This window comes from Protobothrops mucrosquamatus, unplaced genomic scaffold, assembly GCF_001527695.2.
Source record: "Protobothrops mucrosquamatus isolate PMUCROS unplaced genomic scaffold, P.Mucros_1.0 scaffold6, whole genome shotgun sequence".
Taxonomy (NCBI): domain Eukaryota; kingdom Metazoa; phylum Chordata; class Lepidosauria; order Squamata; family Viperidae; genus Protobothrops; species Protobothrops mucrosquamatus.
Window position 1 is genome coordinate 4,238,268 of NW_015386393.1, and position 23,068 is coordinate 4,261,335.

Sequence of the window (23,068 nt, forward strand, 5' to 3'; positions counted from 1 at the left end):
GCCGGAACGCGGCGGAACGGCGTTCCGGCACCTTTTTCCGGGCCGGCCGCACCGGAAATAGCCCCTCCCACACCGGAAATAGCCCCTCCCAAATTTTACTTGCATTCCTGTTCTCTAAAGGGGCGGTCCTAGGGTTTGATGAGGGCGTGGCCAGGTTTGAGTTCCGCCACCTTTTCTCCGAGAAAAAAAGCCCTGCTTACAACCATTGTAGCAGCCCCATGGTCACATGATCAAAATTCAGACACTTGGTAACTGACTTATATTTATGATGATTCCGGTGTCCTGCGGTCATGTGATCTCTTTTTGCGACCTTCTAACAAACAAAATCAATGGGGAAGCCAGATTCACTTAACTGTATTAGTAACTTAACTGCAATGATTCACTTAACATCTATGGCAGTAGTGGTGAACCTATGGCACGGGTGCCAGAGGCGGCACTCGGAGCCCTCTCTGTGGGCACATGTGCCATTGCCCCAGCCTTGCCTCCCCCCGCGACCCCCTCCTCTCCAGCAGCCCCCCTGAAGGAGAGTTGCCCTCAAGTGTGGCCCACACGGAGCAGTGCAGCGAAGGACATGGCAACCAGGCAACGTAGACAAGACTCTGCCCTCACACCCCATCATGCAGTTGATGCTGCAGGGCGCGAGCAGAGGGTGTGGCTGCCATAGCGCTGCTGGGCTGCCTAGGCGATCTGCGGCGGGCCTTGGAGGCAGTGAGTGGTCCTGTGGGCGGGGTGGGGGATGGGGGGAAGATCGGGGGCGGGGCAGAAGGGTGGAGTGGGGGTGGGTCCAGTTTTTGGGCACTCGGTCTCTAAAAGGTTCCAAATCACTGATCAATGGCAAGAAAGCTTGTAAAATGGGGCAAAATTCACTTAACAAATATTTCACGTAGCAACAGAAATTTTGGGCTCAATTGTGACCGTAAGTTGAGGAATATCTGTATTGTTTAATTAATATATAGGGTCATAAGTCACAATTCTGTGCTGGCTGAGGAATTCTGGGAGTTGAAGTCCATAAGTCTTAAAGTTGCCAGGTATAGGGCAATACTGTTTCTAGAATTTCCATTTCCAATTTCCAGCAAGAACCTGTCAGACAGAGCATTGTTTCTCAACCTTGATAACTTTTAAGATGCGCAGACTTCAACTCCCAGATTCCCCATGCTGGCTGGAGAATTCTGGGCATTGAAGTCCACTCACCTTAAAATTGGCAAGCTTGAAAAACACTGATATAAATGCTTTTTTTTAAAAAAACTTTGAGGCACAGTTGCCGAGAATTTTTTCAGAAGGTAAATGGGATATGTGTCTTTAAAAATGGGCGAGAACTGTGCCAGAGGTTTAGTAAAACAGAATAAGAGTGAATTCCTTCCTTGTAGAGCAGTGGTTCTCAACCTGTGGGTCGGGACCCCATTTGGGGTCGATCGACCATTTCATGGGGGTCGCCAACCAAGGCTGTCCGCCATTTTTTTTCCGCCATTTTTTTCCCCCTTTTCCGGCGGGTGCCTTACTTCCCTTGGGCTGGGCCAGCTGGTGGTTGGCCTGCTCTGTCTCTGCCGCTTGCCAGCTACGCCTCGGCTGGCGCAGGGGGCGGAACCACGCATGCGTGGCGCTCCCGGGCAGGGAAAGTCCTCGACTTACGATCGGTTGGGTAGTCCTCGACTTACGACCGGTTTAGTCCTCGACTTACGACCGGTTTAGTCCTCGACGTACGACCGGTTTAGTCCTCGACTTACGACCGGTTGGAGTCGCGGCATTAAAAAGGTTGAGAACCACTGTTTTAGCCCTTTGTAAGACATTCAAAACTGCTTGTTATATAAAACTTTGGGGCTGGGAAAATTAAGTGAGCTCTGCTGGCTGATCTGTTGTATTCTAGTCCTACAACTTGAAGTGGATGGAACATGTTTAGACCTTGTGAGTATGTTTATTTATTTAATCAGATTTAGACATTGCCCATCTCACTATCCAAGTGACTCTGGGCAGTTTACAAATGATAAAAATGAGATATAACAGAGATATAATTAAAAACGTAATTTGAAACCGGGTGAACAATAAAACAATGTTAGTATATAAAACCACATACAATGAATCTATTAGTTAAGAGTTAATATAATAATGTGTTCAGTTTCTTGTTTCTGCTTGTTATTTATAGCATGTTTTATTTTGGGTTTCAGTCCTTGTTCACCGCCTAGAGTCAGTGTTTTTTGAGATGGGCAACTGCATCAAATGTATAAATGAATACATTTATACACATAAATAAAACATACTGGATTGCTAGGGCTGTGCTGCATTAGATAAGTTTGCATCATGCATTGAGTAGCAACTTAGCTAACACCTTTGGTGTTGTTTGTTTCAACATTTCCGGGCCATCTCTGCTTCTCACAGCTCAGGGCAACCTAGAAGAAAAGGAGAAGTTTGCACGTAAAGTGACCCAAACTACCCAGGTTTGCCCAAAGCTATTCAGAATAAGATAGGTCTGTCTGTCTGTCTGTCTGTCTGTCTGTCTGTCTCTCTCTCTCTCTCTCTCTCTCTCTGTCTGTCTGTCTGTCTGTCTCTGTCTCTCTATCTCTCTCTATTTCCAGCTAGCTCTTAGTTCACTCACAGAGTTACTCTGAGTGGTGTACAATTGAAACTATAAAAACAATAATGCATATAAAGTACAGAATCCATATTGTATTCTGATAAGAGACAGTTAAGACAAGAATAAAATTAATTTAAAAAGCAGGGGGAGGGCCTCCAAGGTTGCATGCTCTGTGAGCCCCAAGCAAGTGGGCAAAGCAAAGTGGTTTTCACAGCTTTGGGAAATGCAAGGGAAGTGGAAGCTCCCCCCTTGCCCCATGGTAGAAAGGAGTTCATAATGAGGCTGCCTCTAAGAAGTCAGGGCTCTGATCCTCTCCCCCTTTCTCTTAACTTCACTTGGGATGGGACCCGGAGCAGCAGTTTTGGAGGGGAATGCCCAGGGTGAGTTATATCTGGTTGGGAGGCATGATCTTTGGGCTTTCAAGGTTAAAAACAGCACCTAGAACAGTGTTTCTCAACCTTGACAATTTTAAGGCATGTGGACTTCAACTCCCAGAATTCCACATCCAGCATTGCTGGCTGTGGAATTCTGGGAGTTGAAGTCCACATGCCTTAAAATTGTCAAGGTTGAGAAACACTGACCTAGAATTACAGAAGCCTATTATTGTGAAAGCAGTGCAGCAGCCTCAATGCAGAGTCGCAGTGTTCCAATTTTTTTCTTCCTCTGCAGAGACTGCTCTACTTCGGACTATCTTCACCTTCAAAGTCTTCAAGGGCAGCCCTAATTAAAGCATGTTATAGTAATCTAGCAGGGTTGTGTCAAACTGGCCCAAGTCAGTTGGGTAGAAAATATAAGGCAGTGTTGCCAAGGAAGAGACGTGACACTTTTAAAAAAACAGATCCTATAATTCAGGTGGGAGAAAAAGTTATTTCTTCTATAGTTTCAAGGATTATTTTTTTAAAAAAAGTTTTAAATCAATGGGAGAATTAACTTTCCCCTCCCTTGGATAAAAAGAACAGGAGAGGGCAGGGAAGATAAGATACTGTGGGCACAATGGCACACATCAAAAATGAAGTTTAGTTGCCCGCTCTCAAAGTGAAAGGGTAGGAAGAGAAAGAAAGAATTGAATATTGGTTATTAAGCTTAATTGTACAGGTAGTCCTCACTTAGCAACTACCCTCTTTAGCGGTCATTCAAAGTTACAATAGTGCTGAAAAAATAACTTTACAACCAATCCTCTTCCTCAGTACTGTTAACATTGCATCATCCCATGGTTACGTGATTGCCATCTGTGTCCTTCACCACTGGATTCGGACAATCAAGAGTCCACGGAGAAGCCAGCTATAAAAATCGCAAGTTGCAGTCATGTGGTGTCTCACATTAACATGGGTAATTTGCTTAACAATAGTAGCGGAAGCCATCCTGCTACTATAGATTGTAAACCATGATTTAGCATTTAGCATTTCATTGTGAATCCAGCCAGTTGATGAAAATGGCAGCTTCATGTGTATGAAGTGAACTACAATACTGTGCAGTATTTAGCGACTAAATTTTGGAAGGAGAAAGACTTCAAATGGGAGAATAGCTACTTCAGACCAGTTTATTTTGTGTTGTGGTTTCCTTTTAGTTGCTGAATGCTTGTGAAAGAATGTGTACTAGCAAGCACACTTCTGTCCTTTAGAGTTATACATAAAAGGTTGCCTCATTAGCCTTTTATCATGTATAGCTCAAATACAACGAGCAAACAGCATTTCCTTTAATCATAACTCTGAACAATAAGTAGCAAAACGATTAGTAGCACCACATAAACAACTTTTCTTGAGATTTTGGTCTAAGATATACTGTACAGTATGCCAAAGGCCTTTTGCTAAAGTCTCTAACAGCTAGAAGATTTGTTCTCCATTTTTGGCAGGCATGTTTGTCTCCATTTATCTTTTTTTTAATAGATTTTATTAGTTTTTATAGGATTAGGGATAAGGTGGGGTCAGGATTAGGGTTGGGATTTGGGTTAGGGTTACGGTTGAGGTTTTTCCAAATAACATTTTCAATAATTAGCAAACAGCATAATGTCTGGGTACATGTATTTAACTAACAATAATAGATATAAATTTATCATAAACAATATGTTAATTCATCACTCAATAGCCTTCTTCTTGCTAATATATACTCCAAATTACATATCACATTCCTTTCTCTCTGACTCGTTTTTCTAGCCATTGATAGAAATTATGTTCTAAAAGTACACTGAGTCTTCTTTCTCTTTAATCTTTAAAGTCTATCCATTTCTGCAATTAAAGTCAATCTATCCATTTTTCTTTTAGCCATTTGGAAATGTTCGGGACATGCCACTAATGTTAAAAGATTTTACGGGAACCAGAATTTCAAGAGAAATACTGGAAAGCCATGTCAATACATGGACCAAGATGTCGGTAATGATTGCAGCCACGTGTGAATTGCAAATCCTGCAGTTGCCTCTTAGCTGTTGAGTATATTTAATCTGGATGTGTAAGTTACTTGAACTGAACAGGGGGCTGAATAAGACGCTTTCTAGCAGAAAATGTCAACTCCAAATCTCTGTGGTATATTTGACTTAAGAAGGGAAAATTGAATAATTCTCCACATACTTGAAAGACAAATGTCTTAAGTTTTAACTTGAGGCTCGTCCAGATTGTAATAAGGGAATATTTAGATAAGGGGATTCTAGAATCCTAAATCTAAATTTTCTAACTATCTGAATATTAAATATTAGGAAGCATTTAGGGCAGGGAATTCAGTGGTTTGCTCAGCACAGGATGTGCTTGAACACATTTCAGTCAAAGAGAACAGCATCATTGTACATATTATTGATTTGCCTTTAATAGTGCCTAACATTCATTTGGAATCTAAATTCTTTCTTCATATTTCAAGATGCAATTCAGAATTATGCTTAATTGATAGTTAGACATTGGATTCCAGCATGACTTAACACCCTCATTTTAGCACCCAAAGAGCTGGCTGTGTTCTATACCTCCTAAGTTTAATTAAATGGGGGGGAAACCCTAGTTAATTATCTTTGAAACTCTCTTCCACATTGGTCTCATGCTGATCTGCAAAATCACTGTTATTATCATTAGATCTTTATCCACCTTTATTTGTATTATTCAAGGCATTGTACATAATACTTCTGCCTCCTATTTTCCCTACAACAGCAACCCTGTGAGATTATTGGGCTGATCCAAAATCATCCAGCTGGCTTTTAGTCCCAAGAGAGAACTTCATGGTCTCCCAGTTTCCGCTGCACCAAACCAGCTCTTATTTTTATGGAATAGACTTTTATAAGTGGTAAATTTTGAGGGGAGAAATCACAGCGGCAGAACCTATTCCAACTTGTGGAAGATCATTGGCTTCCTTGTTGCTAGGAAAATACTCAGGTGTCAGAAGCTGTGCGGTGCCCTCTGGATAGATATGGACTGTAGTTGTCATCTTAGGCAGACATGATGCTGGTTGGGAATGTTAAGATCCTAACACATCTGGAAAATGCCACGTTTGGCAAGAAGAGGCTGCAACAGAGAAAATGAATGATAATTGCTCTCCTGTGTCACTAAGAAGGTATGGGCAGTGCATTAATGGTAACTGATGTCATATTTGTATATAATTGTAGAATATAAAAGATTGCATGTCTGGGATAAAAGAGTGACTTGGTTGAGAGGGAGAGAGAGAGAGGGAGGGAGAGGGAGAGAGGCAGAGAGAGAGAGAGAGAGAGACTAATACTAGATCAGTGATGGCGAACCTTTTAGAGACCGAGTGCCCAAACTGCAACCCAAAACCCACTTATTTATTGCTGGGTGCCAGATGGGCTTGGCCCACTGGGTGGGCGTGGCTGTGATGGTCATGGCAGACTTGGTGAGTGTGGCCAAGGTGGGTGTGGTCACATTGATGTTGCTCGCAGGGAGGGACGCCTGTGAGGGCTGGGCAGGATTGGGGGAGATCCAGGGGGTCTCTGACAGGTGGGGCAGTGGGCAGGAGGCTCGTCCTGCAGTTTGAGGTGAGGCGAGGCGAGGCAGGGCAGGGGTGCCATTGTTGCAGGGCAAGGCGAGACAGGGGCTGGGACAGCTGCTGCCTGACACCATCAGTCCGCTGCACACAGAGGCCAGCGAGCGCATGGGGGCCGATAGTATCCGTCAGCAGCTACAGCCTGCCGGCCCCTTGACCCGCACACTCTGGGGCTTCGCAACCTACGGCCAGCAGTTCAGAGAAGCTGCCTCTGAGCTGGCCGGCTGGCCGGCCGGCCAACAGCTGAGGAAGCAATGCAGTGGGTCGTGCTCAGGAAAAGGAGAGCATGCGAGGCTAGGAGGGATTTATTTATTTATTTATTTATTAAATTTATATACCGCCCTATCTCCCTTACGGGACTCAGGGTGGTGAACAGGCGATACTAAAAACCACGATAATAAATAAATAGTTTCTGTTCTAAAATCGAATTAAATAACAGGCCTGTTCTAAAAACACACCCATACAAAAACCCCCACTGAAACATAATCAAACTACGCCAGGCCGGCCGCACGGAATAGATGGGCCTTCAGGGCTCGGCGAAAAAGGCGCAGGTCCGCAACTGTACGTAGGTCGGGGGGTAGGTCATTCCAGAGGGCAGGATGGGATGGGGAGGAGAAGAAACCAGCTGTGCTGGGATGCATCCGACCACGTGGGATCTCAGCAAGTTAGCGGGCGGCTGGTTGAAGAGGGACGGTTGCCATCTCTGGGGCATGGCACGTGTGCCCACAGAAAGGGCTCTGAGTGCCGCCTCTGGCACGCGTGCCATAGGTTCGCCACCACTGTACTAGATGCTTTAGTCCAGTGCTTTGAAACCTTAACAACTTTTAAGATGTGTAGATTTCAACTTGCTGGCTGAGGAATTTTGGAAGTTGAAGCCCACATATCTTAAAGTTGCCAAGGTTGAGAAACTTTGGTCTATTTGCTGAGAACTAATTTTTTTGATTGTTCTGTGTTTTACAAACACCAATACCTACATTCGCTCGGTTATTCTCAATCAAATCCTGTTAGGGCTAAGATCAGCATGGATCTGAGTCAGTGTATTTGATGCCATCCTCTTGAGAGCTATAAAACTAGAGATGGCCCAGTGCACGCCCAGTTGAGTCTGCACAAAATGCAAACCGATAATTAGTAGTTACTATTTCTTGCTTTGAACCACGTTGGAAAGACTTTCTGAAGCCGGAGATAGGTCTGGTTAATCTTCGTGCCAAAGGCTGCACTTACAGCTTCTTCTTTCTGTCTCTGCATTGGGAACCAGGAAGAAGGAGAAGCGGTATCGGACTAAGCCAGTTAACACACCCCTGGTGTATTTGTCCTGTCAGCAGGAAATCAGCTGGGTGTGGAAACCTGCCAGCCTTCTGGAGCGCCAGTCTGCCCCTGTTGCTCCAGGGGGTTGCGTTAGAACTGATGGAGAACGTTTGAGAGGTGATGATACTTTCCTGGGTTGAAGTCGGCTTTCTCACCAGATCCTATGAGAGTATATACCAAGTTATTCTGTGATTGCAGCGTTTTTGTTTTCCTCTTCAATTTTTCCAAAGACGGTTAACAATACAGATGAAACTAAGGACATAATAAGCAACTGCTGTAATTAAAGCAATGTGAGTGGAATGCCACTCACTTAGTATCTTGTTTGATGAACGAGGTGGCTTAAATAACTAAATGCTTGATTGTGAAGCAAAAGACCTACTGTGCACAGCATGCAAACCCACAATACAGCATGTTTGGTTTTGATTTAGTGTGCAGGGGGAATCCAGCTGTTAAAGTTTGTAAACTGTGGTTTATGGCTTAGTGTGATGTGTAAATCTAGTTCCTCTGTTGGATGTTGTCTTAAAAGAGGGTGGTATGGAAGTGTTTATGTTCAGTGCTTCGGATTGAGCCTGGGCTATACAGTTTGTTCAAGAAACCACAATTTGAGAAGATTACTAAACATAAATCATAGTTTACAAAGCACTGTGACAAGAGTATCTGGTTCACTTTCAGACTTGGGAGCTCACTGAGTGGCAAGGGCCCAATCATAGAACATAGAACAGGGGTAGTCAACCTTGGCTCTTTTATGACTCGTGGACTTCAACTCCCAGAATTCCTGAGCCAGCCATGCTGAGGGGAAAGGGAGAGTTTCCAAGCTGAGCCATGCTGGCTCAGGAATTCTGGGAGTTGAAGTCCACGAGTCATAAAAGAGCCAAGGTTGCCTACCCCTGCCCTATACCCTTCCAGACAAATGGCTGTCCAACCTCCTGCTCAAACAGGAGACCCTATACCAGGGGTAGGCAACCTTGGCTCTTTTATGACTCGTGGATTTCAACTCCCAGAATTCCTGAGCCAGCCATGCTGAGGGGAAAGGGAGAGTTTCCAAGCTGAGCCATGTTGGCTCAAGAATTCTGGGAGTTGAAGTCCATGAGTCATAAAAGAGCCAAGGTTGCCTACCCCTGCCCTATACCATTCCAGACAAATGGCTGTCCAATCTCTTCTTGAAAACTCCAATATTGGAGCACCCACAACTTCTGGGGAAAAGCCCCTTCCACTGATTAATTGTTCAGGAACTATCAAGAAATTTCTTCTTAGTTCTAAGTTGGATCTCTCTTGAATCACCGTCTCGCAACTTAAATTCTCTCATGGCGTTGTTGTTGTGAAGAATATTGGAGTAAATGCTGCATATGATGTCTTTGGTTCCTGGCAGCAGGGAGATAAATCAGCTCAACGAATAAAATCCAAACAACCACGTGATGGCTTTGGATATTGTACTTAACGAATCCATTCTCTCACATTCATTCTGTTTAAGTATAAGAGAGTGGGAAAGAGTGAACTTGGTTTTGTATTCAGATCAGACAGGAGACTCCTAGAGTTGGAAGGCAATTTCATGGCCATAGAGTCTTACTCATTATTTAGTCCAGGAATCTAGACTGAGATACCTCCAACAGACGATTTCTTTAACTTTTAAAAGATTCCTCTGCTGTTATTGTTAGGCAGGTTTTCTGAGATACTATTACAAATAGTTCTTGACTTACGAACCTAATTCCACACTTGGAATACTGCAACCAATTTTGGTCACCATACTACAAAAAAGATGTTGAGACCTTGGAAAAAGTTCAGAGAAGAGCAACTAAGATGATCAAAGGCCTGGAGACTAAAACATAAGAAGAACGGCTGCAGGACTTGAGTTTAGCTAGTCTAAAGAAAAGAAGAAATAGGGGCAACATGATAGTATTCCAGTATTTGAGGGGCTGCTGCAAAGAAGAGGGGGTCAAACTATTCTCCAAAGCACCAGAGGGCAGGACAAGAAACAATGGTTGGAAAATGATGAAAGAGAGAAGCAACCTGGAATTAAGGAGAAACTTCCTAACAGTGAGGACAATTAACCAGTGGAACAGCTTGCCTTCAGAAATCGTGGATGCTCCATCACTGGAGGTTTTTAAGAAGAGACTGGACAGTCATATGTCTGAAATGGTATTGGTTCTCCTGCTTGAGCAGGGGGCTGGACTAGAAGACCTCCAAAGTCCCTTCCAGCTCTATTATATTGTAATTGAGCCTGGAATTATGATTGTAAATCATGGTGCTAATTAAGCAGGTCACCATGTGACCATGCCCCATTTTTCGACCTTTTTTATGGCAGGTGTTAAGTGAACACTGTGGTTGTCAAACACACCCATTATATCCAATGGGCTTTTTTTCCCCGGCAAAACCCACCGAAAATCATGGTTGCCTAATTGCGGGATTTATTTATTTATTTATTTATTTATTTGATTTATATACCGCCCTTCTCCCGAAGGACTCAGGGCGGTGCACAGCATATTAAAAACAAGTAACAATAAAATACCAAAATAAAATAAAAAAATACCAAAATAAAAACCCCTCTAAGACCAAATTAAAAGCCAAATATTAGTAGCTGTGTCGTAATTAAAATTATATTAAAATCATCCCTAACTAAAATCCTCCCTAGGTCAGGCCCGCTTGCTGGAAAAGCCATGTCTTGAGGGCGCGGCGGAAAGTAAGGAGATCCGGAATCATCCGGATCTCGGGGGGTAGTTCGTTCCAGAGGGTGGGGGCACCCACAGAGAAGGCCCTTCCCCTGGGGGTCGCCAGCCGACATTGTTTGGCCGACGGCACCCTGAGGAGACCCACTCTGTGGGAGCGTACCGGTCTGTGGGAGGAAATCTGTGGCAGAAGGCAGTCTCGGAGGTAACCAGGTCCAATGCCATGGAGCGTTTTAAAGGATGCTGCAAATGACCATAAAGCAAGCCCGTTGCCAAGCAGCCAAAATGCAATCATGTGATTTTGTGTGTGTGTGTGTGCGTGTGCGTGTGCGTGCATGTGGCTGTTGGAATTTTGAAAATGGGTCATAAAAAGATAAGCCTCCAGGTAGATTTAATGACTCTCTAAGGGAATGCAAATGAACAGCTGTCTGCAGAAGTATAAATCTTTCCATTTCCCACCATTCAGTCAGAGCTTCTTGGATGAGAAGCGAAACGTCTTCAAAGAAAAACAAGAAAGTCCAGTTGCCTCGTGAAAAAGCATCTTTGGGATAACTATGACCTGGATGACTGGGAATCTCCATAGACATCCCATCCTACACCTTTGCATTTGAGTTCTGTTTTCTGCCTGAACAACCTTGAATTTATACCTTTAAAACTATGTTATTTTTGGTCCACTATTGTTACAGAATGGAATGGAATACAATTCAATACAATACAATGGAATTTTTATTGATTTAATTATTTAACCATATTAAAACTATAAAACTAATACAAATATACAAATAGATGCAAAAAGAAAATACAACATGTTCATAGTAATTTTCATTCCCTACAGCTAACCCCAATCTGATCTAAGTCCTATTCAAAATGGCCTTTGATATAAGGAGCTCAGCCTTACTAGTCATATGCAACTTCATTCCCTGCAAAAACTAAGATAGTTTCTCCTGGCTGCCCCAATTTTTTAAAAATAATAATCTAATAATCCTTTTTTGCAGAGTACAGTTTGCAATCCAGTGTGTTGAACAGCTGGTGCTCCACAAATGCACAGTCTTTCTTCAAATGGGACTCCTTGAAACCTCCCATGTCTTACCACGAAGTCTAGCTTGTTCGAAAGGAGCTCTGGAAAAAAGCTCTTCCGAAATGTTGAGGCATACCAGTTTGTTAAATGTTTTTCTAACTGGGAGGCTGCTTTCTGCTCAGTCAGACACTTCAAAGTCTTGACATAATTAAGTGCTGCAATGTCATCTTGCGCAGCCACATCAATGAGGCTTTGTTTGAAAGCTTCCTTGGCCTTTAGATCCGATTGGACCATGAACTGGATGGAGAATCCACATTGTGAGCTGACATTTGAAAGTTGGGCGGCCCCAGTGCCAGGAAGCGTGTTATGCAACTGCTCTTCAAAACAAAACACAGCTTGGGTAATCTATCTGGGTCCATAAATAGGCTCTTCAGCCAGTAATTGAATAATTACTAAATTACTTTGTGTACAGGTATACCCAACTCTGCCCTTATTGCTGGAGATGGGGTAGACTTACCTACCCCTAAGATACATTTCAGAAAAGTTCCAGTAAGGAGGCATTTATATGTTCTGCACCATATGTGATCTTTGGGACTATTTTGCTGTTATATCTTTATGAGTGGAATTAGAAAACCTGAGTAGCTATGTTTGGAGAGTTGCCTTATAGTGTTGGCATAGGCTGTAGCCCTTAAATAACTCTTCTCAAAATGCGGGACCCAGCAAACTGCAGCTGTAAAAGCAAGTCTTAAGTATAGGTAGGACTTAACTTGATTTATATGTTCCCTCCAATTTGACCTAGTCTGCCTCTTCCTGAAAACAACTACCTTAGTTTTGGATCCACTATTGTTTTGTGGGGCTCTTGGTGCTCTCTGAGCATGGTTGTTTTCTTCCATATGTTTCATTAACCAAACTAGGTAATACCATCATCCTAGCACTGATGATGTTACCTAGTTTGTGTAATGAAACGTCTGCAAAAAAACTCCCATGTTCAAAGAGCACCAAGCTACAAATATTATTTTCTATTAGTACCAGTATTGTTTTGAATTTTATTTTCAACTTCTATTGATTAATTGATGGTATGCCTTCCAGTCATTGTCAGCTCTTAGTGGCAGCCTGGATAGATTTTTCTTCTTGATTTTGACTTCCAGGGTATTTGTTATGCCACAGACTTGAACATTGGGTGCTAGCTACCTAACAAAATGAAATTCAATGGTGAAAAAAGTAAGGTTCTACATTTAGGCAAGAAAAACCAAATGCACAGGTATAGTATAGGTGGTACCTTGCTTAATAGTAACTGTGAGAGGGATCTTGGAATCCTAGTGGACAGTCACTTAAATATGAGCCAGCAGTGTGCTGCAGCTGCCTAAAAAGCCAACACAGTGCTAGGCTACATTAACAGAGGGATAGAATCAAGATCACGTGAAGTGTTAATACCACTTTACAATGCCTTGATAAGGCCACACTTGGAATACTGCATCCAGTTTTGGTCACCACGATGTAAAAAAGATGTTGAGACTCTAGAAAGAGTACAGAGAAGAGCAATAAAGATGATTAGGGAACTGGAGGCTAAAACATATAAGGAACAGTTGCTGGAATTGGGTGTGTCTAGTTTAATGAAGAGAAGGACGAGAGGTGACATGATAGCAGTCTTCCAGTATCTCAGGGGCTACCACAAAGAAGAGGGAGTCTATATATACGTACTGTATAACTAGACCACATCTAAACTAATTTGAATATGATGGAATACAGACAGTCCTCGACTTACCAACAGTTTGTTTAGTGATCGTTCGAAGTTACAACGGCACTGAAAAAAGTGACTTATGACCCTTTTTTACACTTAATGACCGTTGCAGCATCCCCATGGTCATGTGACTTGCATTGGGATGCTTGGTTGATTGCTGTTACGCTATGAAGAATTAAAATGAGTTTCCTTCTCTAGAAGTTGTCTAGTACAGGTAGTCCTTGACTTACAACAGCTTGTTTAGTGACCATTTGAAGTTATAACAACACTGGAAACAGTGACTTATGACCACTTTTCACACTTACGACCATTGCAGCATCCCCATGGTCACATGATTTGTATTCGGATGCTTGACAACTGACTCACATTTATGACGGTTGCAGTGTCCCGGGGTCATGTGATCACCTTTTGCAAGCTTCTGACAGGCAAAGTCAATGGAGAAGCCAGATTCACTTAACAGCCGTGTTACTAATTTAACAACTGCAGCGATTCACTTAACAAATAGGGCAAGAAAAGTCGTTAAATGGGACAAAGCTCAGTTAACAAATTTCTCATTTAGCAACATAATTTTTGGGCTCAATTGTGGTCGTAGGTTGAGGACTATCTGTACTTTGTCTGGTTTAGGATATTGCATCTACAGCATTCCTACAACCTACTAAGAGAGTTCCAAATTCTAAATCTAATGTGTTGGATTTAGCAGTTGCAATTGATGAATCCAATATACACTGGAATAGTCTTTATATATGAATATAGTCCCGCATCTGAATTACTATAAATCAGGAACTGTTTCACCCTAATTGAACAGTGCACAGGTAGTATCACTATTTAGTACTTGACATAATCCTTGTGCAAATTATTACATTTCCTTTTTTTTTTTTAATCTTCTGATGTAAAGCCCCATTTACAGGTAGTCCTCAACTTAGACTATAATTAAACCTGGAATTACAGTCGTAAGTTGTGCTGGTTGATAAGTGAGCCACTTATGTGATCAGACCCAATTGTACCATCTTTTTTGCAGGAGTTATTAAGCAAACTCTGTAGTTGTTAAACAAAAAGCGGTTATTAAGATAATCTATTGTCTGAAGTAGGCAGTTTTTCCTGAAAAGCAAAAATAAATGCTCTGTTTCTGGCAAAAAACAAATAAACCATAAATTGCAGTCATGTGGGGAGTTGCAAACAACAGTAAATGTAGGCCAATTGCCAACACCCAAAATGCAATCCTGTGACTTGGGGGGGAGGATGGAGGTAGTCATCGGAACTTTGAATCTGGATCATAAATACGTCTGGGGAGGTCTGGCGTAACTTTGAACAGTCGCTAAGTGACTGGTCATAAGTCAAGACTAATTTCATTCCTTCCTCCCAGGAGATATGAATCTTCTCAGTTGCTTCTTCTTCCTAATCCCACTATCCTTGCAGTCCATAGCTCGACAAGTGATCAAGATAAATTATAAGTGATCAAGATGAATTATAAATGGTATAAGGTTTCCTGCCTGAGCAGGGGGTTGGACTAGATGACCTCCAAGGTCCCTTTCTATTATTATTATTATTATTATTATTATTATTATTATTATTATTATTATTATTATTATTATTATTATTATTATTATCTTTTATTCATTAGACATGAACCTCAGTCAACTGAACATTCAAATTGGCTGGCGCTGATGGTTGACACGGGTTGCTACCAGCATCCTAGGTGTCAACCAGGTACCTCCTTAAAATATAAACTGTTCCGAGTAACGCAGTTTTTTTGTAACATTGCTGGGGTTATTGCAGGAAGCTGCAGTTTCTTGATGTATTTTGCAGAGTTTTTGGACATAGTTCCCAGTGCCCCGATGACAATGGGTACTACCGTTACACGTTTCATCCATAATCGCACAGTTTCGATGGCCAGGTCGTGATATTTCGTAATTTTTTCCAGTTCTTTTTCTTCGACTCTGGCATCTCCTGGTACAGCGATATCAATCAGCTGTACGCTTTGGTTCTCTACAACTGCGATATCCGGCATATTGTGTTCCAAATGGCGATCTGTCTGTATTCGAAAGTCCCACAAGATCTTCACAAGATTATTATTATTATTATTATTAATAGTAGTAGTAGTAGTAGTAGTAATAGTAGTAATACTAGTAGTCCTCAACTTACAACAATTCCTTTACTGACCGTTTGAAGTTACAACGGCACTGACAAAAGTGATTTATGACCATTTTTCATACTTCAGATCATTTGCAGAATTCCCAAATTCTTGGCAACTGGCTCATATTTACGACAGCTGCCATTTCCCGGGGTCATGCAATTACCTTTTGTGACTACCTGACAAGCCATGTCAGTGGGGAAGCCCAGATTCATTTAACAGTCGTGTTACTGACTTAACACCTGTAATGATTCACTTCACAATTGTGACAAGAAAAGTCATTACATGGGGAACAACTCATTTATCAACTGTCTTGCTTAACAACAGAAATTTTGCACTCCATTGCGGTCGTAAGTCAAGGACTACCTGTAATACATTTCTAAGATCATGGATAATGCTTTCTTTTCAAACTGGACCTGTTTTTCTTTTCAGCTTGCCCAGAAATATGACCCACAGAAGGAAGCAGAATTACGGGTATGGATAGAAAACCTCACCGGGAGGCAGATTGGCCCTGATTTCCAGAAGGGGCTAAAAGATGGCGTCATACTTTGCGAGTAAGTAGGCCAAATGAAGAGGAACGTATACCTTGAAGCACCGTTTCTGTTATTATTCCATAACTTCTTCCGGGATGTGTTCTAAGAAATTGTATTCTTTTCAGGAAGAGCCAGTGAGCTGCTCCCAAAAGGGTTTATGGAGACAGGGAGTGGCCCGGAATGCTTAAAGGGTTGTGTGGCATTTGGTTACGAGATGGTGAAAGACATAATGTTTCATATGATGGAAAAATAATTTATAGAGCCTAATGATTTTGTTCTGCTTTTGTTTCTGATGTTGCTTCATTTTTCCCCCCCACTCTCGTCTGCTTTCACTTGGCTTCGTTCCATCGCTGCACCAATTTGTTTATTTATTTTTAGGAAATCCACACAAAAATTAGTACATAAGCATATGTACTTTTCTGCGTTTTTGTACTTTTTCTTACGTGCCCTTTTTTAAATAAGTAGTTTGCCTGTAATGTCACTTTTGTGGGTTTTCCTATTATTTCTTCCTTCTTGCTTGTAAAATTTGGGAGTGAAATGGATTTTGGAACATAAATTGCCTTCTAGTTTGCACATACATTGGAAAGAATTCATTCTACAGGTAATAGTGTAAACACGGTTTTCATTCCCATTGTGATATCTGCAAGTAACTTTAAAACTGCATTAAATCTAGCTGAAACTGTGTTTTACTCCCCAGATTAATAAACAAACTACAGCCTGGTTCAATAAAGAAAATCAACACCTCTTCTCTCAACTGGCATCAGGTAAATACTTGCCTGCAGTGACGGGAAATTAAATTGCAATGATTTTTTTTAAAAAAATGGGATGCAAGCCATGATTAAGCAACCATGTATGGAGTCAGAACATGTTTCTCTGTGTTTGCACATGTAATGTAATGTAATGTAGACATATTGCAGACTCCAATCCTGGTATATAATAGATCCTGCCCAATAAGCTGGCTTTCAAGGAGAATCAGTTTCTGAGGGTTTCATTTGCCCACCTATGTTTCCCCAAAAATAAAACTGGGTCTTATTTATTTATTTATTGCCTCCAAAAGAGGCACCAGGTCTTATTTTCGGGGGAAGTCTTACTCACCTCCGGCACCGGCAGCCTTGCCCAGTCGGTCCACTTCTTCTGCAAGACCTCTGCAGCCAAGAACCGAGCTATGTATTGAATCCACAGCTCGGTACTCGGCTGCAGAGGCCTTCTGGAAGGTTTGACTGCAAAATGCAGGCCGGAATGCAGCTGCAGAATAAAGCCGAGGACTGCCTGTGGTTAATTCTAAATGGAACTTCCAAGAGCTGATGCAGTCTATCAGTGAATAACCAAATCCTGGAAACCAGGAAATGGGAAAGAGCCACTTCAGCCTTCACGCTCTGCTGGAAAGTTTGCAGGCAATTGGACTAGAACAGCGGTTCTCAACCTATGGGTCGCGACCCCATTTGGGGTCGATCGACCATTTCACGGGGGTCACCAAGCAAGGCTGTCCACCATTTTTTTCCCCTTTTCCGGCGGGTGCCTTACCTCCCTTGAGCTGGGCCAGCTGGTGGTCGGCCTGCTCTGTCTCTGCCGCTTGCTAGCTACGCCTCGGCCGGCGCAGGGGGCGGAACCACGCATATGTGGCGCTCCCGGGCAGGGAAAGTCCTCTACTTACGACCGGTTGGGTAGTCCTCGACTTACGACCGGTTTAGTCCTCGACTTACGACCGGTTTAGTCCTCAACTTACGACCGGTTGGGGGTCGCGGCATTAAAAAGGTTGAGAACCACTGGACTAGAAACAGAACTCTGAACTGGATGTATCTGTAGATTGGTCAGCCAAGTTCATGAATTGGGCCTGTCAGAGAAGGAAAGCTGTATTTGTAAGGTGACCAACTTTTTTACAATGAAAAGGAGGACACAAATAAATTGAAGAAAAAAATATCGTAAATAAAAGAAACATTTTATTCATTGCAACAATAACACAGACAACTTGCATGTGCAAAGTTTGCCAGCCGGGTGTTTTGGCGCACTCAGCAGCAATTCCTATTGGCTTTCGAAAGCCAATAGTGGGAGTAGCACAGCTCATGCAAAAGTTGAAAAAAAAAAACCCATCAAAAAAAGGTGCCGGAACGCAGTTCTGAGCGTTCTATGAGAAAGAAAAAAAAGCCCTGCAGATTAGTCTTCAAATATCGAAAAGGAGGACATGAAGGAGGACACTTTTCGAGGGAGGACAGAACTTACAAAAGGAGGACGGTTGGTCACCTTATGGGAGGCAGTGTCCCCGCCAAATCTTCTAAGACTACTATGTGTCTCTGTGGTTCCTGAGCTATTTTGTAAGCAAGAAAGAGCCAAAAGAGAATACCTGGGGCGTGGGCTGAACCAATCTGCCTAACTGGTTTTGCTGGTCATGGAGGGACCAGGATTATGCTGAAATCCCACCTTTGAAAACCTTGTTCAACGGTCTGGCTGCCTTCTGGGTTTTTTAAATAGGCATTTTCCACCGAGCTAGACATTTGTTTTTGTCTTATTTGTTTCTTTGAGTGAGATCAGTTTTAGTGGAAGGTGATACAGCAGCTTTCTCCAAACAGGTGTGCTATGTTGTGTTGGGACTAAGGATTCTGGGAATGCTTTCAACACCTCTGGGGGGGGGGGGTGCCAGGTCAGAGAAGGTTGTGATACAACCACTGAAATCTAAACCTTGTTTTACCCTGTGGTTAATCCTTATTTATTTCCTTTGGGGTAGTTGTCTGAAAAAAGGTGGGCAGTGTTCACCCTGCCTATTCAGAAGTAGCAAATTAATACAGCCAAGGTTTTAATTTTGGAAACTCTGTGATAAATTCAAAACACTGAGATGACCCCATCAGGATCCAGGTATTTAGATTCTGCTTGCAGACAGAGGTTCTCCCTGTCATCTGGACCATGTCCCATATTTTTAGAGGATTCTTTTCTACTTGGTTACAGCTACCAAAAGTTGCCTGAGCAATTCTGCATATACAAAGAGCAACTGCATCGTGTTTTGTTTTGTGTGTGTGTGCACATTGGTTGCACATTGGGAGCCCTGGTGGCGCACTGGTTAAAATGCACTATTGCAGGCAAACTTTGTCCGCAGCCGGGAGCTCAATCCTGTTGGGGTTTAAGGTTCATTCAGACTTCCATCCTTTTGAGATCAGTAAAGTAAGGCCCCCAATTGTTGGGGGCAATATACTAACATTATAAACTGCTTAGAGAGGGCTGTAAAAAAGCACTACGAAGCAGTATATAAATCTAAGTGCTATTGCTATCTCTATTGATCATGAGACCAGAGCTATGGACAAATGAGATTCAAACAACATACGAACTAGTCCAGCAGTCTGTTTTCACAGTGGTCCATCAACTGCCCAAGGAAATCCAGTCTCCTAGCAGATGGCCTTTGGAGGCAGATAATAATAATAATAATAATAATAATAATAATAATAATAATAATAATAATAATAATAATAATAATAGTAGTAGTAGTAGTAATAGTAGTAGTAATAGTAGTAGTAGTAGTAGTAGTAGTAGTAGTAGTAGTAGTAAAAAAGTTGGAAGGGACCTTGGAGGTCATCTAGTCCAACCCCCTGCTCAGGCAGGAAACCCTATATCATTTCAGACAAATGGCTGACCAGTCTCTTCTTAAAAACTTGCAGTTCCTCTATCATCAAGGCTAATAGCCATTATCTCTATAATTTCCATGAATTTTGTGGTGTTGCTAATTCCAAAGTTGAATTACACGTTATGTAAATAAGTATTTTCGTTTGTCTATACTGTCCCCAAAGTGCTTTTTTTTTCCCTTTGGAAATGTTCCACTTCTCATCCAAGAGGACTGTCCCCTCTCTTTTCTTCCAACAGCTGGAGAATCTCTCCAACTTCATCAAGGCCCTACTTAGCTATGGCTTGAAGCCTGTCGATCTGTTTGAAGCCAACGATCTGTACGAGAGCGGAAACATGACTCAAGTGCAGGTGTCGCTCCTTGCTTTGGCAGGCATGGTGAGTAAAAAAGTTCCTCTTGCCTCTCTGGTGGACAAACTGCTGGTTCTCCATCTTAACTCTGCGTGTGTATAGAAGGTGACTGGCCTGCCTGTTGGGGCTGCTGCTGTCATTGTCGATGATAAGATTTGAATACCGTGTGGGCAGAACGGCAAATATGTAATTGTGTGGATGCAATGCTCATCAAGACAAGGGCATGTCAAGAGGAGAGGAGGCTTAATTCCTTCTATATTCCAATTCACTTTTCCAAATGTAGCCCACTGTTTTCTCCCCCCCCTGCAGCCACTCCAGAATAAATTTAGGAGACAGAGAAGGTATGTGCAGAACCTCAAAATGAGCCACTCTAGGGGTTTGTGGTTTGGTATTGCACGCGAGTTAGAATAAATATCTTGTTTTTTTCTTTTGCCACATTCTCTGGTGCATTTGGTCCAGTTCTGTTTTTGGAAAGTTATTGTAGAGCAGGGGTCCCCAACCTATGGGCCGTGGCCTGGGACTGGGCTGTGGGCTCTTGGCCAGTGGGCCGTGGAAATGGCTGGCTGGTGCGCGCACACGTGGGTGCGCATTCCCCCCACGTGCTAGCGCCCACAGCCCCATTTGGGCATGTGTGCAGGCGTGAACGGGGCTGCTAGCACTGGGTGGGTGTGCACGGCCCATTGGTGCGTGCGTGAATGGGGCCTTTAGCTGCCACGGGAGGGTGCGCGGCCATTCACACATGCCTGTGCATGCTGCATGCTCGAACGGGGCCACTAGTGCCACACCAGTATGCGTGGCCCTGTGTGTGTGCGCGCACCAATTTGAAAGCTGCTCTCCTTTCCTCTGGGCCGTGAGCATGGAGAGGGTAACAAAGATGACTTTGACAGAGATGGGCTAGATTCATTACTAAAATGCCAAAGAGAAAAACCTGGCTTAAGTCCAAAACAAGCAAAAAGCATGCATAAATGGCTCAGACAGACACCTCCCTAATTTGCATGTGTATGGGGGGGGGACACAGTACAATCAGGCTTACAAGTTTCTGTCATTAAAACCATTTCCAATAAAAGTAGACTTCCTGTGAACTTGGCTCTTGGATCTAGCCAGTGTGACTGCTGCTTATCCAGTTATCCTGATGATGAGCAGGGAGAAGATGAATCCCAAGTCCCTTTTATATTAAATTTTATATAAAATTTAATACGTTTTATTTATTTATTTAGATTTCACACTTCTTAACTGTCCTTCTCCCTCAGATATATTTACAACATTCCATTGAGTTGGAAAGAAGGAAAGAAAAGGGGAAGGGGGAAACCAAAAGGAAAAGAAACAGATAGCCATGTTGTGCTCTCTACAAACATAAGTACTTTACCCTGGTTGGTATAGCCCAGGGGTAGGCAACCTTGGCTCTTTTATGACTCAGGCTCAAGAATTCTGGGAGTTGAAGTCCATGAGTCATAAAAGAGCCAAGGTTGCCTACCCCTATCCTAAACTTTATTGGAGAAGACACCCAGCACCATTCTGGAATCTGACTCCCAAATTGGCAGAGACATCCATTTGAGCATAGCTGGTTCAGAAATTCTGGGATTTGAAGTCCATGAGTCATAAAAGAGCCAAGGTTGCCTACCCCTGGTATAGCCTTTCCATATCTTTTAAGATGAGGTTGAAGTAGAACTGTCATTGGGGACATCTGCAGAGGGGCATCAAAAAGTCAAGAGGGTGATGTAAAGAGCAGAAGGAATGACCTTGAAGCACAGGAGGAAGAACTGCTACGGATAGTCCTTAATTTACGAACGGTCGCTTGACAACAGTTCAAAGTTATGACAGACCTTGAAAATGGGACTTATGACTTGGATTTGAAGTTCCAATGTCCCTCCACCTCTGTAGTCATATGACCGCATAATGTGGGCTCAGCAACCAGCTGTGATGGCTCCCCCGGGTGCTTCCCCAGATACTTCTCTAGATGTCACCTCGGAGGAGGGTGAGCCAGTTCCAGGCATGTCTGGAAGAGAGTTGGTCAGTGGCTGCAAGCAGCTGTCTGAGAGGGATTTGGCTGAAGCAGAGGTGCAGCAGGACAGCCCTGAGGCTTCAGCTGGGAAAAGCACACTAATGAAGAGGAACTGCCTTCTGTACCAAATCCAAGAATACGTAGGGCAGAGAAAAGGCAGGAGCAGAGAAAGTCAGCCAGATTACTCACAAGAAGAAAGCCCCGCCCTTCTTCATGGGCTGCACCAGGAGCTGGCTATTTAGCACAGCAGATAGATGGAGGCGATGCTGTGAATGTGTTCATTTCCTAGCTGTGTGTTTTCTGGTCATTGTGATTCTTGCCTCACTTTGGAATGATGCGGTGCCTTGACTTGGATCGTGTCTTGTGAACTTAGGATTTTTCTTGCCTCGTGAACCCTCTTGTATTGTGGATTTAATTTTGCCTGGTGGGTTGATTTAGATTGGGAAACTTTCAAGTGGCTTGTGGACTCATTGGCCATTGCTCTGTGGACTAACATTGGTCTGCTTGTGGCTGGACTTAACTGGGGCAGGTCTGGGTTTTTGGTGAAGGGAGTTGCTGGGGAATATTAATAAACACACTAAACTACAGGTGTGTATGTGTGTGTGTGAGCAGGACAACACACCCGTCCACATTGATGACCACTGCATTTGTTTAGCGACTACCACACCCCCCCCCAATAAAATCAGGTCTGGTCATGTGGTGACTTGTTGTATGATTGTCATGCCTTAGAACAGGGGTCTTCAAACTTGGCCCTTTTATGACTTGTGGACTTCAACTCCCAGAATTCCTAGGCCAGCATGCCTAGCTGAGGAATTCTGGGAGTTGAAGTCCACAAATCATAAAAGGCCAAGTTTGAAGACCCTTGACCTAGAATAAAAATTGTGGGCTCAGTTACAGTTGTAACTTGAAGACTACTTGTACCAAGGCAATAGTCAGTTAAAAGGGATCTGAGTCCAGGCCAATAAAGTAACATGAGGAAATAGACAAAGCCCGCCTTAGTTCACATGAAGATAAAGGGAGTGAGGGGAAAAGGGCAGTCACAAGACACGATCCAAGTCAAGGCACCGCATCATTCCAAAGTGAGGCAAGAATCACAATGACCAGAAAACACACAGCTAGGAAATGAACACATTCACAGCATCGCCTCCATCTATCTGCTGTGCTAAATAGCCAGCTC

The 23,068-nt window shown here is 43.0% G+C and overlaps 1 protein-coding gene across 1 annotated transcript in view; it reads left to right on the forward strand.

The window, feature by feature from the left end:
* CNN2 (calponin 2) overlaps nucleotides 1-23,068 on the forward strand; it is a 35,855-nt gene that overhangs the window by 7,812 nt on the left and 4,975 nt on the right. The window contains exons 2-4 of the mRNA XM_015810009.1: nucleotides 15,832-15,953; nucleotides 16,630-16,696; nucleotides 19,779-19,916. Coding sequence (XP_015665495.1) covers nucleotides 15,832-15,953; nucleotides 16,630-16,696; nucleotides 19,779-19,916 — 327 coding nt within the window. The remainder of the gene's footprint in view (nucleotides 1-15,831; nucleotides 15,954-16,629; nucleotides 16,697-19,778; nucleotides 19,917-23,068) is intronic.